Here is a 13659-nt window from a genome sequence, read left to right on the forward strand (position 1 = left end):
AGGCCCCGTAAGGTGAGTGATCCTCGTCCGAGGATAAGGCCCATGGTCCCAGGGGGCAAAGGTGACATTGGCTCTATAGGTACTGGTTGGATACTCATTTGGGGCATTAGTAGGAGGTCGGAGGCGGCGCGCAGGTCCACCCTTGTGGGTCTTCCTGGGTCGCTTCTTCCGCCATCCCGGAGGTTCTGACAAACCGGTTCCCATATCTTTGAGGGCCCTGGGACCGTGGGCCCAATGACCCGTTTTTTGACACATTGGGAGCAGGAACATTTAATGGAGGCAAAAGCCTTCCCTGTATATCTCGCACTGAGCGACATTGATCTGCTCTATGGTACCCTTTACCACACCTCGTGCAGAGGGTCAAGACCCCCCCTTTCTTGTCTGGGGCTTTGCAATCTCTTTTGAAATGTCCAGGCTTACCACAATTAAAACAGGTCCGTTCACCGGTCTTCTTTTGTGGAGGATGCTTTTGTGCTAACATGATGGCGGCCGCGAGGCCAGTATTGCTAAGTGGACCTCCAAGCTCTCTACACACTCTTAGCCATTCTTGCAACCCTTTTGATTTTCTAGGAGCAATGGCATTCCTGCATTCCTGGGTGGCTTGTTCAAAAATCAGTTGCTCAATAAAGGGTCCTATTCCCTCTGGGTCCCCAAAGATTTTTCCTGCCGCCTCCATCATGCGTGCGACGAAGTCGGCAAAGGGCTCCTGGGGCCCTTGAACAATTTTTGTAAGCTGATTGGTGGTTTCTCCCTTGCGATTAAGTGACTTCCAGGCCCGTATGGCTGTGCTGGAAATCTGGGCGTACGCCCCCCAATGGTAATTAATTTGATCTGCGGCCCACGGGCCTTGGCCTGTTAAAAGGTCAAATGTCCAATCCCGCTGCTCTTGCGTAAGGGCTATTGCGTTGGCCCTGGCCTGGGACTGGGCTGCCTCATGCCACAAGGCTTTCCATTCTATGTATTGTCCCATAGTAGGCAAGGCGGCCTTAACCACCATTTGCCAATCACTAGGTGTCATGGCAGTTTGTGCCATTCTTTCAAGAATCATAATAGTAAAATTAGCATTGGGACCATATTTTCTTACTGATTCTGCAAGATCTTTTATCTGACTATAGTCTACAGGAGCGTAGATTCTCCCCCCTTCCTGTTCATAAACAGGAAACGCTAAGTGTAGCTTGCGGAGGATCCTTTGGGGAAAAAAGGAAATTGTGGATGACCGGGCCTCATAAGGTGGGGGAGCGGAGGGAATGGCGGCAGCCAACAATCTCCTATCCTTAGAGGAGACACCGGACGCGGGCTTACTTGACTTAGGTCGCCCGCCTTCATCTGGGTGATACCTTTCTCCTTTATATCTAACTGCTTCTTCTTCTAACTCGCCCTCTTCCTCCGAGGTCAGTTTACTGTCCTCGGTTTCGGAAGAATCCGAGGTATCTCTTAGGTGGAGGGCAGCCAGTTCTCGGGTCGGATATAACCCGGGCCTGCTGCTCCCCTTCTCTCCCTTTCTGTTTCTCCCGGGAGGTCCTTTTTCACTTCCCTTTTTTGCCTTTTTTACGGTTTTTGTGCGCACACCCATCCTCTCACTACGCTCGGATTCTGACATACCTTCCTGCATAGCTTCTAAAACCTTTTGCCCTTTCCTTCGCTCCTCCTCACAGGCCTCATCTTCAAGACAACTCTTAACTAGTTTCCATATGGCCTTAACTCCCAACCTGAGGTCTGAACAGGTTTCTAGATCGTTGCCTAGCTTATTCCATGACAGCAGCGTCAGAGATCCTGACACCGCATACCAGGGAGCTACTCGATCAACTTCCTCGACAAAGCGGCGAAGAACTCTGTCCCCAAGCTTCAGGTCCCTTCTTTTGAGAAGTTCTTTTAATGAAGTTTGTACTGATTGAGAAGCCCCCATGATACTCTAAAGGAGACTGCAGTTTTATGTCTCCGAGATCGTAAGAACTTCAATTTAACACAACCTTCTATGTTCACAAAAGAAGAGGGCTAGGAACCATACAACCAAGGCCACGAGGACGATAATTAAAGCCTCGGGCAATCCCTCCCACGGCCCGGTTAGTTGAAGGGAGTGCGAAAGGGTCAGGTAAAATTCAGGCATACCTTTCCGAGACGTAGTTCCTGCAGTTCTGGACCCTCCCCGTCACCGAGGGATCTCCGACGGTGCTCGCGATGTTCTTCTGTTCTTCGTTTTCCCGGGATTCCGGCACCAGATGTGAGTGTTCACTGATTCGCCCGCGAATGAGGACACCACACACAATAGGGTTCTTCTGCAGCAAGCTTTATGCGTCTTGAGAGGGAGAGCATAAGCTTCACAACCGGAGACCCCAGGCAGTCCGAGCCCCTCCCTTTTATAAGAAATTCTCCCCGCCTCGGACGTGGCATGCCATGATTGGCTCAACACTGATCGCCCCATATGATGTTATCCCTGAGGCGGAGCTGCCCGGGGCGGGGATTTCCAGCGCAGGCGCAAACTAGATGTTTACGAGTTGGTACTGAGGAAATGACTCAGCACCGGAAGATAGCGGCGCCCCACACACTGAGCCATGAAGCATAGGCGTCAGATTGAGGTGGGAAGGCTGACCTAGGGTAACAGTCGGCATGAGAAGAGGCTTGTCAGCATGAGACACAGCTCTGAACACAAGCATTTGCATGTAGGTTGCTGGAGTGTCATAAAGAAAGTTAACACTAGTCTAGGTGATTGTTTTATGCCAGCCCTGAGACCAAAGCTCTACTCCCTCTTGCTAGAGGAGCTATAGATGGGATTTTGAAGTATGGGTCACAAAGGACCAAACTGATTAGTACAGTGAGCTAAGGTTCTAGTGAGCTAAAGATACCCAGGTGCAGGTGATCAGAATCTGCCTAAGCTCCCTGTACCACACTTCCCACTACCTCAGAAGTCTTGCTCACTTTTATCTAACTGTAGGTACTTCATAGACAGAACTGGTAGATGGGGCTATAATTTCTACATCACTGGTAATCCTGGTCTCCTTTGTGCTGTTACGTGCAGTATTCTCAATGCCAGAACTTGAGAGTGATAATACAAATTGAATGTGTTCAGAGAGGCATGGTCTTCAAGAAAGTATTTAACTTAACCAATACATAAAGCAAAATCATTTTCAGATAGAAAGAAGCTCATTCTCAGAAGTCAGATTTAGGGTCCGCCTCTGCCACTTACACTGTGTGACTGAAAAGGTCATTTTTTGTCTAGACTTTGATATCATCAATGAGATAGAGAAGGCCTTGCCTTTCAGAGCAGCTGTGAGTGGGAGAGTGGTGTGACGGGTGTGCAAGTGTTAGTGCGTTGGTGATGCTTCCAAAAAATGAAGCGTGGAGGAAGTGAGGACCATCCATCCTCAGTGCATGTAAAGGATTTGGGGTTACTTTGATTGGTTCAAAGAGCTGAACAAAGCCTCCTAAGAAGTTTTAGGGTGACAAACTAGCACTTAGTAAAAGAAATAACTTATTCACTCACAGGGTAGTTTCTGTTCAGTACAGAAACCGAGCATCACCTATTGTTGCCTGAAGCTTAAAAGGAACAAAAAGTGTAGTAGGCTATCGATTCAGCTGCATCACAGTGAAGATGGTCCATATGTCCTTTTCCCCATACCGTAAAGATCTGATGCTCTAGAATCTGCTTACCATCAGCTTCTTTGTTCTGTCTCTGACTTTTATTTTCTTAATACTACTTTTTATATTCCTATTTTTCTTTTAAAGAGATCTCACTGAATATCCAACTTACCTTTTCATGATTTACACAGCTTTGTCATTATAAACCTCTCTGGCCCAATATGACCCCAAAACCCTATTCTCCTTTCAATACAGAGTGGCATGCCCCCAATTTAGTGTGTCAGTTAATCATATATGTCCTTGCCTTTTACAAATAAGAAATTGCACATATATGTCAAGTTGTCTCCTAGGTCTGCAGTTGCTGTTTAAAAGAAGAGAGCATGTTTACTGTGAGGAAGTAAGATGGTCGATTGTCTTAACCCACTGTTGATGATACAAAGTATATCCATAGGAATATTTCATTATATAAAATGTTTGCTAATTAAGAGATAGTCAGAAGTTTTCCTCTTAATATCTGAGGGAAGTATATATGAATTAATAGACATAGCAAGGGCAGTCTTTAAGGTATTTCAGAGTAAAGGCTTCTTAGACCTTAGAAGGAGAATATAAGTTAAGACTTGCTTTCCTTCATAGCAAGGTGACCCCTGTGCAGGCAGCTGTTGATGCTCTTGCCTCTTTGAAAGTCAGGAGTGAGGTTTGCTGCTCAGGCTGCTGTCCTCTGCCATCATTCTGAATTGTGTTGATTGTGCTATGGTCTGTCTGTATGTAACAGGAAACTTGTGGGTTTTATTTACATTTGTTAGATCCAATAACTTGGGTAAAACCTTTTATAGTTTAGTATTTGCATGTGGTTACTTATATAAAGACAAACAAATTGTTCATTTTTATATTATCTACAAAATTGTTTGCCTCACACACTGTATAGCTCAAATGTGTCTTTAGTGTTCTTCTGTCTTTTGTAAATTATTTGTATGCCCGCTAATCTTTTTGCCTTTGAAAAGCCTTGCAGTGAGAGAATTTCTTTGTCTGGATGATCCACCAGGTCCATTTGATAGCCTAGAAGAAAGCAGGGTAAGTGCTGTATTATATGTCACGTGAGAGAGGAATAAACAATACAGTACAAGTACTACATTGTTTCTAGGAAGGATTGGCAAACAGCAAATTGTTATCAGTTCAAACTAAGTGATTTTATACAGACAGCTTTTAATATTTGAATCAAAGGTTTCTTTCATTGAAAAACATGGACCTAGTTGAGTGAACAGATAAAAATTATATGTAGCATGTAATAAATAAGAATCTAAAATTAAATCCTTTCTACTTGTTTTACTGCTTTAAAAATTACTAAAGTGCTGCAGGAATTTAGATTGCCTTCACTTGGCTCTATGATTTTATGAAGAGCATTCCTTTTCTAAGGTATGCAAGTGAGAACCCTACTGCTACATTCAGACTGAGCTGATCTTCAGAGGTAGACAGACGGATTGTCTTGTTAGCAATTCAGCTCATGTTTGATGGTACTCAAATTACAATAATTGACGCATTAAAGTGGCCCATTTCTTGAAGCAATAGGGTTGATACACAAAATAGATTTGGTAATAATAGATTAGCTAGAATTTTATGCAAGTTTACCTCCAAATGTTTAATGGCATTTAAATGAAACAGGGTTAATTGGTAGGCTTGTAGTTTCGTGCAGTTAAACTGGAGCATTTCTTTGTGTCAGAGTAAATGCTGTAGCTTTGTTAAAAACAGCTTTATTGAAGTAAAATCTTCAAAAGCTTTATTCATTTGTTATTTTGTTATTTATTGAAAGTATCAGCTTAGTAATTTTTAGTATTTATACAGCTGTGATATCATCATAATCTAGGTTTAGAATAGTTACATTTCCTCAAAAAACTTCCAAAAACATATTACATTCTGCACCCCCAGCCCAAGACAACCTATAATCTACTTCTCTTTCTTCCCTATAAATTTACATTTTATGTTTGTTTCATATTTGTAGGTGCATGCAATAATGTAGGTGCATGTTTATGCATGTAGTTCACATTCAGTGTGCATAACCTTTGTGTATATGACGTACGTGACCCAGTTTCCCTGCTTTCTTTGGCCCGGCGTGTTTATGGCTGCCCCACTGCACAGCTCCTGTTACCACCTCAGTCCTGTGTCACTTTCTAATGCATGCACCGCATTGCACTTCCCCAGCCCCCAGCTGAACGATGCTTACATTGTTTGCAGTTTTATTCCATTATGCGTCACTATGGACAGTTTCTTTTAAACACTGATGCATGCATGCTTTCCTTTCTCTTGCGCTAGGTCCTGGGAAAGGAATTAACTTTTTTGTAGAATTTCCCAATGTTTAACTTTTTAAAGAAGTTCATAATTTTTTCTAAACTATTGGACTGTTTTACCTGAGTGGTTTCCCATTGGTAGTTTAGGAGAGTTTCTGTTTCTCCATGTCCTCACAAACATGTGACATTATAAAACTTCCTTTTTCCCCCAGATTGTTTTTTGTCCAGCCCCTTGAATGGGTCATTTCTTGCCTTCACTCAATCTAGAGGAAAAGTCGGCCTTTCATTTTATTGTCATTTCTGTGTATGATGGGTACTTCTGCTCTGTTTGGAAGATCTCTGTCTTGGACTTTTAATAATCTGATTGGGATACATCAGCATGTGGCCCCTGTGTTCATCACATGCATGCTCCTGAGGTGTGAAGGAGTCATGGCCATCATCTCAAGTCCTTGCCATCCCCTCTGCCCTTCCCCCAGGACTCCTTGTAATTTTCACTTTGTTGCATAACTCTGATGTGTTGCTTTTTCTCCAGTTAGTTTTACTCAGTTATATATTCTCTTTGTTTACATGATTAGGTTGTTTCTATAGGTTTGTCTTTTGAATTCAGGAGTTCACAGCTCTGTCCTATCAGGTCTACTGTTGAGTGTCTCTTACTCATTTGTATTTTAGTCTTTGGAGTTTTTTAAGTCCAGAATTTTCATTTGTTTCTATTTGTCATTCTTCCTCATTATTAAGGTTCTCAATTTACTGGGAAATAAATATACCTTTATTTTTTTGGGCTTTAGTATACCTAATATGCAAGATGCCTCAAGAGTCACTTTTCTATATATCATTATTTGAAGTCATATAGAGATAGTTTCTAATAACTCTTGTGTGTGTGTGTGTGTGTGTGTGTGTGTATACATACATACATACATACATACATACATGAATGATGGATACTTCAGATGCATTTAGCAACTCTTAATCTAGTTTCTGTTCTATAGACTGTTATTTTTGGTCTTCTATTTACTGACTGTAGCATTTGTCTCTGCAGCATATGTAGTCACTGGATTTAGTTTCTGTTCTATAGACTGTTATTTTTGGTCTTCTATTTACTGACTGTAGCATTTGTCTCTGCAGCATATGTAGTCACTGGATTTTATCTCACTTTGTTACTTTGTCCTAGAATGCATTTGAAAAGTTAGTCTAGGTGTATCTATTAAACTGTGCAACAGTTGGTGTTACGACTTTCTCAACTCATAGCGCTCATGACTTCCATTCCTTTCTAATAGAGTTCTTTTCCTAACTGCAAGACAGTTCTTAAACACTTTACATTTTTCCTTTTACTGAACAAAAAAGTCTTTTAAATATCTTTAATTCAAAATCTGTAGTGGCTAGTTGGGAAGGAGTGGAAGTTGATTTGAGTTAGGATCTCTGAAGCTCCACACTACTGCGTGGGGGACTGGGTAATTCTTTGCCAGGAGATGCTGATCAGTTCATTCCCAAATTGGTTGAAATAACTAGTTTAAATAAATCATCAAAGCTGTATTAAGCCTATACATTGAACAAAGCAATGTGCAATATAGTTTCTAGAATTTTTCTATAAAGCAAATGTAGTTTCCTATAACTGTATTTGAAAATGAATATTTATTTAGAAATTTTCTACTGACTCTTTTCTTTTGAAACAAAAGTGACAAGTTAAAATTACTCAAAAGATAAGGAACCTTAATCCAGTAAAGCTTGTTCCTACTTTTTCAGCCTGCCTATTAAAGGGAGATATTTCTACCCCTCGCAAGTGCCTATACCTAGGAAGAAATTAAGACTGGGTATATTAACCTGGACTGCCCACCTGGGGAAATTCAGAGTTAAAACTCTGGAAATAAATCAGTGGAAGAAATGCGGTTGGTACATAGTAGCAGTAAGTAGATAACGATTGGAAATGCGTAATAAAAGCTAGGCACAGTAGCACATACCAGTAATCCCAGCACCAGTAGGTGGATCAGTGGTGGTTTGACTCATGCAGACCCAGTCTTAACAATCAAAGAAATGTATTATGGATTAAAAAATGTTTAAGGAAATGTTATACTACAAATAATTAAAGCCTAAATCTTTAGACTTTCCCCACATAAATTTCAACCTCGAGGTATTCTTCAGCTAAGGAACTTAATTTTTTGTGTTCCCAAGTTTGAGGAAACCAGAATTTTCCAGAAGCCGCAGCTAATCACGTAAGAAAATTACATATATCACATCCATCATAACAGTACAAGTTGTTCCTAGTGGTTAGGATTGGTTGTTTTCTAAGAATACAAACCATTTTGAGGTCTCAGTGTTAGCTAAATCATTCTGTTGGCATATTTTTCTAATGATTATTCTGAAAGCCTAGTCCATAGGGTAACTGTCCCTGTGGAGATGGTTTTCAGTCCTGGAAGAAACCCAAAGATCTATAGAAAGCGTGTTTGTACAGTGGGATTCTTTGGTTATTGTATGTTTTACCCTTCAGCTTCACTACATTTGGAGAGTTATTCCCAAAATGTGTTCTGTCAGTTGACACATCTTACCAGCAATGTATTTCCCATCGTCACTCACTTAGACTGTTACTACTCTTCTTCTAGGCTAGGTTTAATGCTTGCTTACCAGATGGATTTTCTATACTAATGGCTACATAGGCTGCTTCTATAATTGCTCCATTATCATACTTCATCATAGTTTCTCTGATTTTTATTTTACTACACTCCAAGATACAAGTGTAATCTTTAAATCATTTTTGATAGTAAAACTTGCTTTTCGTATCAATACATTAATTAACTTGGCTTTTCTCTATGGGTGACCACTCATCCCAATACCGCTTGTGAACGTGTTCACTTTCCTTCATGACTTAACATTTATAGTTTCCATGAGTAAACAATAAATCATATAGCCAGTGTAGCCAGTCAGCTCTGTTCCAGTTTGTTTCTCCTCCTGCCAATTCTGTACACTTAATTATAGTAGCTTTAGAAGCTTAAGGGTCACATTGCAAAGGTTCTCTTCCATATTGAGGTTGGTTTTGTTTTTTGAAATTGGCTATTTATTGTTTCATGAAAATTTTATAATCAACTTGTGACTTTCTTGAAGATCCTATTGTATATTAGTTGAGAACATCTTCAGTAAAGGTTTGATTTCTTTTTCTCCTTGAACTTTCAAGACAGGATTTTGTGTATTTATTTCACATACCTACTATATCTTTGTAGATCCTTTTGAATTGGCTGTATTGCTAATTATAATCTTACAGTACTAATATCCACAGTTCTTCCTCTGTTCCCTAATATCATACATGACATTTTCCTCTACTATTGTGTTTGCCAATATTCTTGAAGATAAATTGAAACCTTCACAGTGGGCATTCTACTTCTTCACCTTAAAGAAACCCTGTGTCGTGTTAGATGTTTTCTGTAAGCTATTGGTAGTTTTGTTAGTGTCTCCTTTTGTGCTTAAGGAAGTTATTCCCTGTTTTTAGTTTGCTATGTTGTAGGGCATGTGTGTCCATGTGCTTGATGGTTTTATTTACGCAAGCACAAATTACGTTCATAGATTTCAAATGATAAAAAATTGCTTATGAGAGAAAATTTCATTTTTAATTGCTGAATTTAGATGATAATGATTTTGGATCAAATTACTGAATGTATTGTTTTCCTTTCTATCTCTAGTGTCAGGATTATTCTAGTTTCCTAAGTTTTTCTTTTTCTGTTCTCCAGAGCTACTTGAATGCTGTTAATAGCTTTTGTGATTTCAGTCTTCATAGAACTTACCTGTAAGACTAATTTGACTGGTAATTTGTTTAGTTTATCAGAGTTTAAATAACTAACTCTATTGTGTTTAATTAATGGTTGTAGTGTATTCAGATTATCTATTCTTCATTTTCTTAGATGATATTTTCTTATTCTGTCTGTAATTATATATCCATTTTCAGTGTTTGCTGCTATAGTTATTCTCAAAGAACATAACTTACAGGTATCCCTGATGAATGGAAACTGAATGCCAAAATAGTAGTAATCTAAGAAGATAAGTGTGAAAAACAAACTATCTGGACTTTTACAAATACAACTTTGATTTCTGTGTTCTGACTCGTCAGTAGTGTTTTTGACAGAGGTACTGCTTCAGTACATAATTTTTTTCTTTGCCTTCCTGTTCTTTGTAAAGGCTTTCTGTGAGACTTTAGAAGAGACTAACTACCATTTACAAAGAGAACTGCTAGAGAAGCAAAAAGAGGTGGAATCCCTGAAGAAACTGCTCGGGGAAAAGCAACTTCACATAGATGCTTTAGAGACCAGAATCAGGTGGGTTATGACACGGGTCTGCAAGCTGGCCAGTCTGACTCTTCATACTCTAGTCTCAGTGGCCTTCAGATTTTAATGTGACTTATAAAATTTCAGATTCTGAAAGTCCTGAGCTCTTGGCCTACTTCGTTATAAACTAATTGAATGTAGGAGTCTGAACATTTAAGGATGAGAAACCTCAGGAAAATAAAATGTTGTGTTTTCATGCACCCAGTGTGATACCCGTCAGTATATACTGAATGCATGTGAGAAAGGTTCTAAATTATTACGCTGATGATTTCACTATCAGCTCCCTCATTTAGCAGTTAATAGTCACATGACTGGGAAGACTTGGCTGGAGGCTCAGAATGCTGCATGTTCTCATGACAGTGAAGGCACACCATTCTTATTCAGAAGAAATAACTTTGTGTTGTAACACACCTTTAGAACATTGTCCTTAGAACCTGGAGGAGCATCACTGTATGTGTCAAGAGCAGAAGGTGGACAGATCCTAAGGCTGGAGCCCTCTGTACTTCAAGTCAATCGGGATGTCTTGGATGAAGAATCTAGGTATACGATTGCCTTAGTTAGGGTTACTGTGACTGTAGTGAAACACTCATGATCTAAAGCAACTTGGGGAGGAAAGGGTTGATTTGGCTTACATGTTCATCATTGAAGGGAGTCAATACAGGAATTCAAACAAGACAGGAGCCTAGGGCAGGAGCTGATGCAGGGGCCATGGAAAGTTGCAGCTTACTGGCTTAATTCCTCTGGCTTGCTCAGCCTGCTTTTTTATAGAACCCAGGACTACCAGCCCATGGATGACATCACCCACAGTGGACTAGACACTTCCCTGTGGTCACTAATTAAGAAAATGTCTTACAGGCTTGCCTCCAGCTCAATCTTCTAGAGACATTTTCCTAATTGAGGTTCTTTCCCCTCTGATGACTTTAGCTTGTGTCAAGTTGAATACACCACAATGTTTAGTTTACTAAAGCCTGATCATTTAAATCCTAAGAGTACTGTTTAAGAGCTTTGTGTTACTATATCATGAATCTGCTCATCAAAAAAGAAACAAAGACAAACTACGGTATCCTAGTTTGTCCCTAAGAAAAGACTTTACTGGCCAGCCAATCTTGCCCTATTGGCAGACTCAAGGTCAGTAAGAGACTTTGTCTTTGAAAATGAGAAGGCCAGTGATAGGTCACTGAGTACTGTATTTGCCTCCTGGATGACAGCTTGCATCCAGTTCCTAGGCCCCACTCAGTGGAGGGAGAGCACTGACTCCCTTCAGTCGTGCACACACACGCAATCTAAATAAATGAATGCACATTTAAGTGCATAGCTGACTGACGTATCTGAGGAATGACACCTGATGTTGACCTCTGATCACCACAAGTATGTACATACATGTACATTCACACACAAATACACAAAGAATTTCTGGTTGAATTTATGATTATATTGCATTAAATGTATAAATAGCCTTTCTATGAGAAGATAATAAAATGAGAGCATTTATCTGTCCCCTTCACTAGCACACTCCTCTTTCTTTACAGAGCTGATCATAAGCCACACTTCAACTCTAGAGAAGCTGGAAGTGTGATAGCAGACATAGAAGTCGCACAGTTGGCATATAATGCTGAAGATGACTAACACACTGGTGACTATTCCCTCCACTTCTCATTTCAGCAGAGTAGCAACTGCCACCCTAATAGACTGAAACGGAAGAGAACAGGAATGCACGTGTATAAAGTTTACATAAAGTTTTTTTAAGTTATTGGAATAGGAACTATAGTCACTGCTGCTTTCAATGTCTTTTATCCAGCATTGTATTTACTACATTGAAAAAAAAAAAGTTAGAATTGTTATCAGGGCCCATATTCTTAAAGACTTTACATAAATTATTATAGTGTCTTGCCTGTATATTGCTCCAGACTACTGTGTTTGTGTGTGTATATATGTGCTTGCTTGTCTTAAATCACCACTTACATAGGTGAAAATGAATTGCATGTTAGAATCTGGATAATGTCTCTATCTCAGACATGATATAGGTTAAACCAGTGAACACCCAGGAAAGAAAAATAAGAATCCAGCTTGAAATGTTAATATGTCTCATCATCTCTAGATAAAAATTGCTTATTTGGAATGTTAATACTATTTAAAAGAAGATGACTTTCTAGAACCAAAGATAATGTGTTTTGAAGAGCTATAATTAGATAAGCAAAGTGATAAAATAGCCTTGATTCAAATGATGATTAATTAATGTCAAGATACTTACTGTCCTGGTTTATTAACATATTATACTTGGATATTTTCTGCATAATCTTCAACTCAATTTTCTACCCATAAATTCAGTGGGGTTTGCCTCATTCAGAACACTACCTCTTTTTGCTAATCAAGGCATATTCTTTTCAAAATATATTACAGTTTTGAGGCAAGTGAATTACAGAAAAAGATAAAGATAAATAACCATATATACTGCAAAGTTCCCAAGTAGCTTGACTCCTGGTGTTCCATATGTACTTCTATGTATGTGAGGATGTTATGCTGTACTACGACTGATTTTGTTTCTATATATTTAGCCAACTGATGCACTTTATGATAATTAAACTCATTTGTGCCAAGTTCAGTTGGGTGAGTTTCTTTAGTAAATAGAGTTAACTGGAAGGATGGTAACCGAGCCTTCACTGTTACTGAGAAGTCTCCCAGGGTCTGTGAGCCACTCTTGTGAAGCGTTTGTCTTATTTCAGCTCTCTGTACAGTTGTGAAATGCCTTGTCTCATCTTGATACTGCCAACTTGCATGTTTTCTATTTCTGCTGTTTGCATATTAGTCTTAGTGTGCATTGTAATCACATTAACATCTTGAAATCCAAGTTGACATTGGACTACATAAGCTTTCTAAAATCTGAAAGAACCTCCTGGAGAAATAAAATACCATCTTTATTTCTCCTTTGCAATCTAGAGTGTTATCAGTGTCTTAAGACACATTTTGGGAAGCAGTTTTTTAAAATTCTACAACATAAGTCATTATGTCCAATGACTCTTGCTAACCGTTGATCTTACAAGAATACTTTTTACCAGAGTACACAGATATGCTCTGCATCAAAACATTTTTCACAAAATGTATGAAAAAAATGTACTTATTCTTGGAGATAGAAAAATAATAATAAATTAGTCTGCTTGTTCATCTTAAGTTATGGTAGGCTTTGAAAAAAGCTTGAAAAAAAAATAACTTAAAGCCGGGCAGTGGCACACACCTTTAATCCCACTACTCAGGAGGCAGAGGCAAGTGGATCTCTGAGAGTTCAAAGAGCCTTCCAGCTCCTTGTAGATGAGTTCCAGCCTCATCTAGACTTTCAGGACAACCAGGGCTGTTACACATAGAAACTCTGTCTTAAAAAACAAAAACCAACCAAACAACAAAAACTCAATACCAGCGACAATAATAAACAATGATTTTTGCAGAATGCATTAAAATGCTATATATCTGTTTTAAAGGGTCTACACACTTAAAATCCAGCC

At 39.4% G+C, this 13659-nt stretch overlaps 1 protein-coding gene across 2 annotated transcripts in view; it reads left to right on the forward strand.

The window, feature by feature from the left end:
- Snx16 (sorting nexin 16) overlaps nucleotides 1-13406 on the forward strand; it is a 30056-nt gene extending 16650 nt beyond the window's left edge. For both annotated transcript variants that reach the window (XM_021158298.3, XM_029475496.2), the window contains exons 5-8: nucleotides 4578-4647; nucleotides 10017-10153; nucleotides 10580-10702; nucleotides 11692-13406. In XM_021158298.3, coding sequence (XP_021013957.1) covers nucleotides 4578-4647; nucleotides 10017-10153; nucleotides 10580-10702; nucleotides 11692-11788 — 427 coding nt within the window. In that variant the 3' untranslated portion in view covers nucleotides 11789-13406. The remainder of the gene's footprint in view (nucleotides 1-4577; nucleotides 4648-10016; nucleotides 10154-10579; nucleotides 10703-11691) is intronic.
- Nucleotides 13407-13659: the final 253 nt, after the last annotated feature.

The sequence above is a fragment of the Mus caroli genome, unplaced genomic scaffold (assembly GCF_978045245.1).
Source record: "Mus caroli unplaced genomic scaffold, Mus_caroli_1 scaffold_3, whole genome shotgun sequence".
Lineage (NCBI taxonomy): Eukaryota > Metazoa > Chordata > Mammalia > Rodentia > Muridae > Mus > Mus caroli.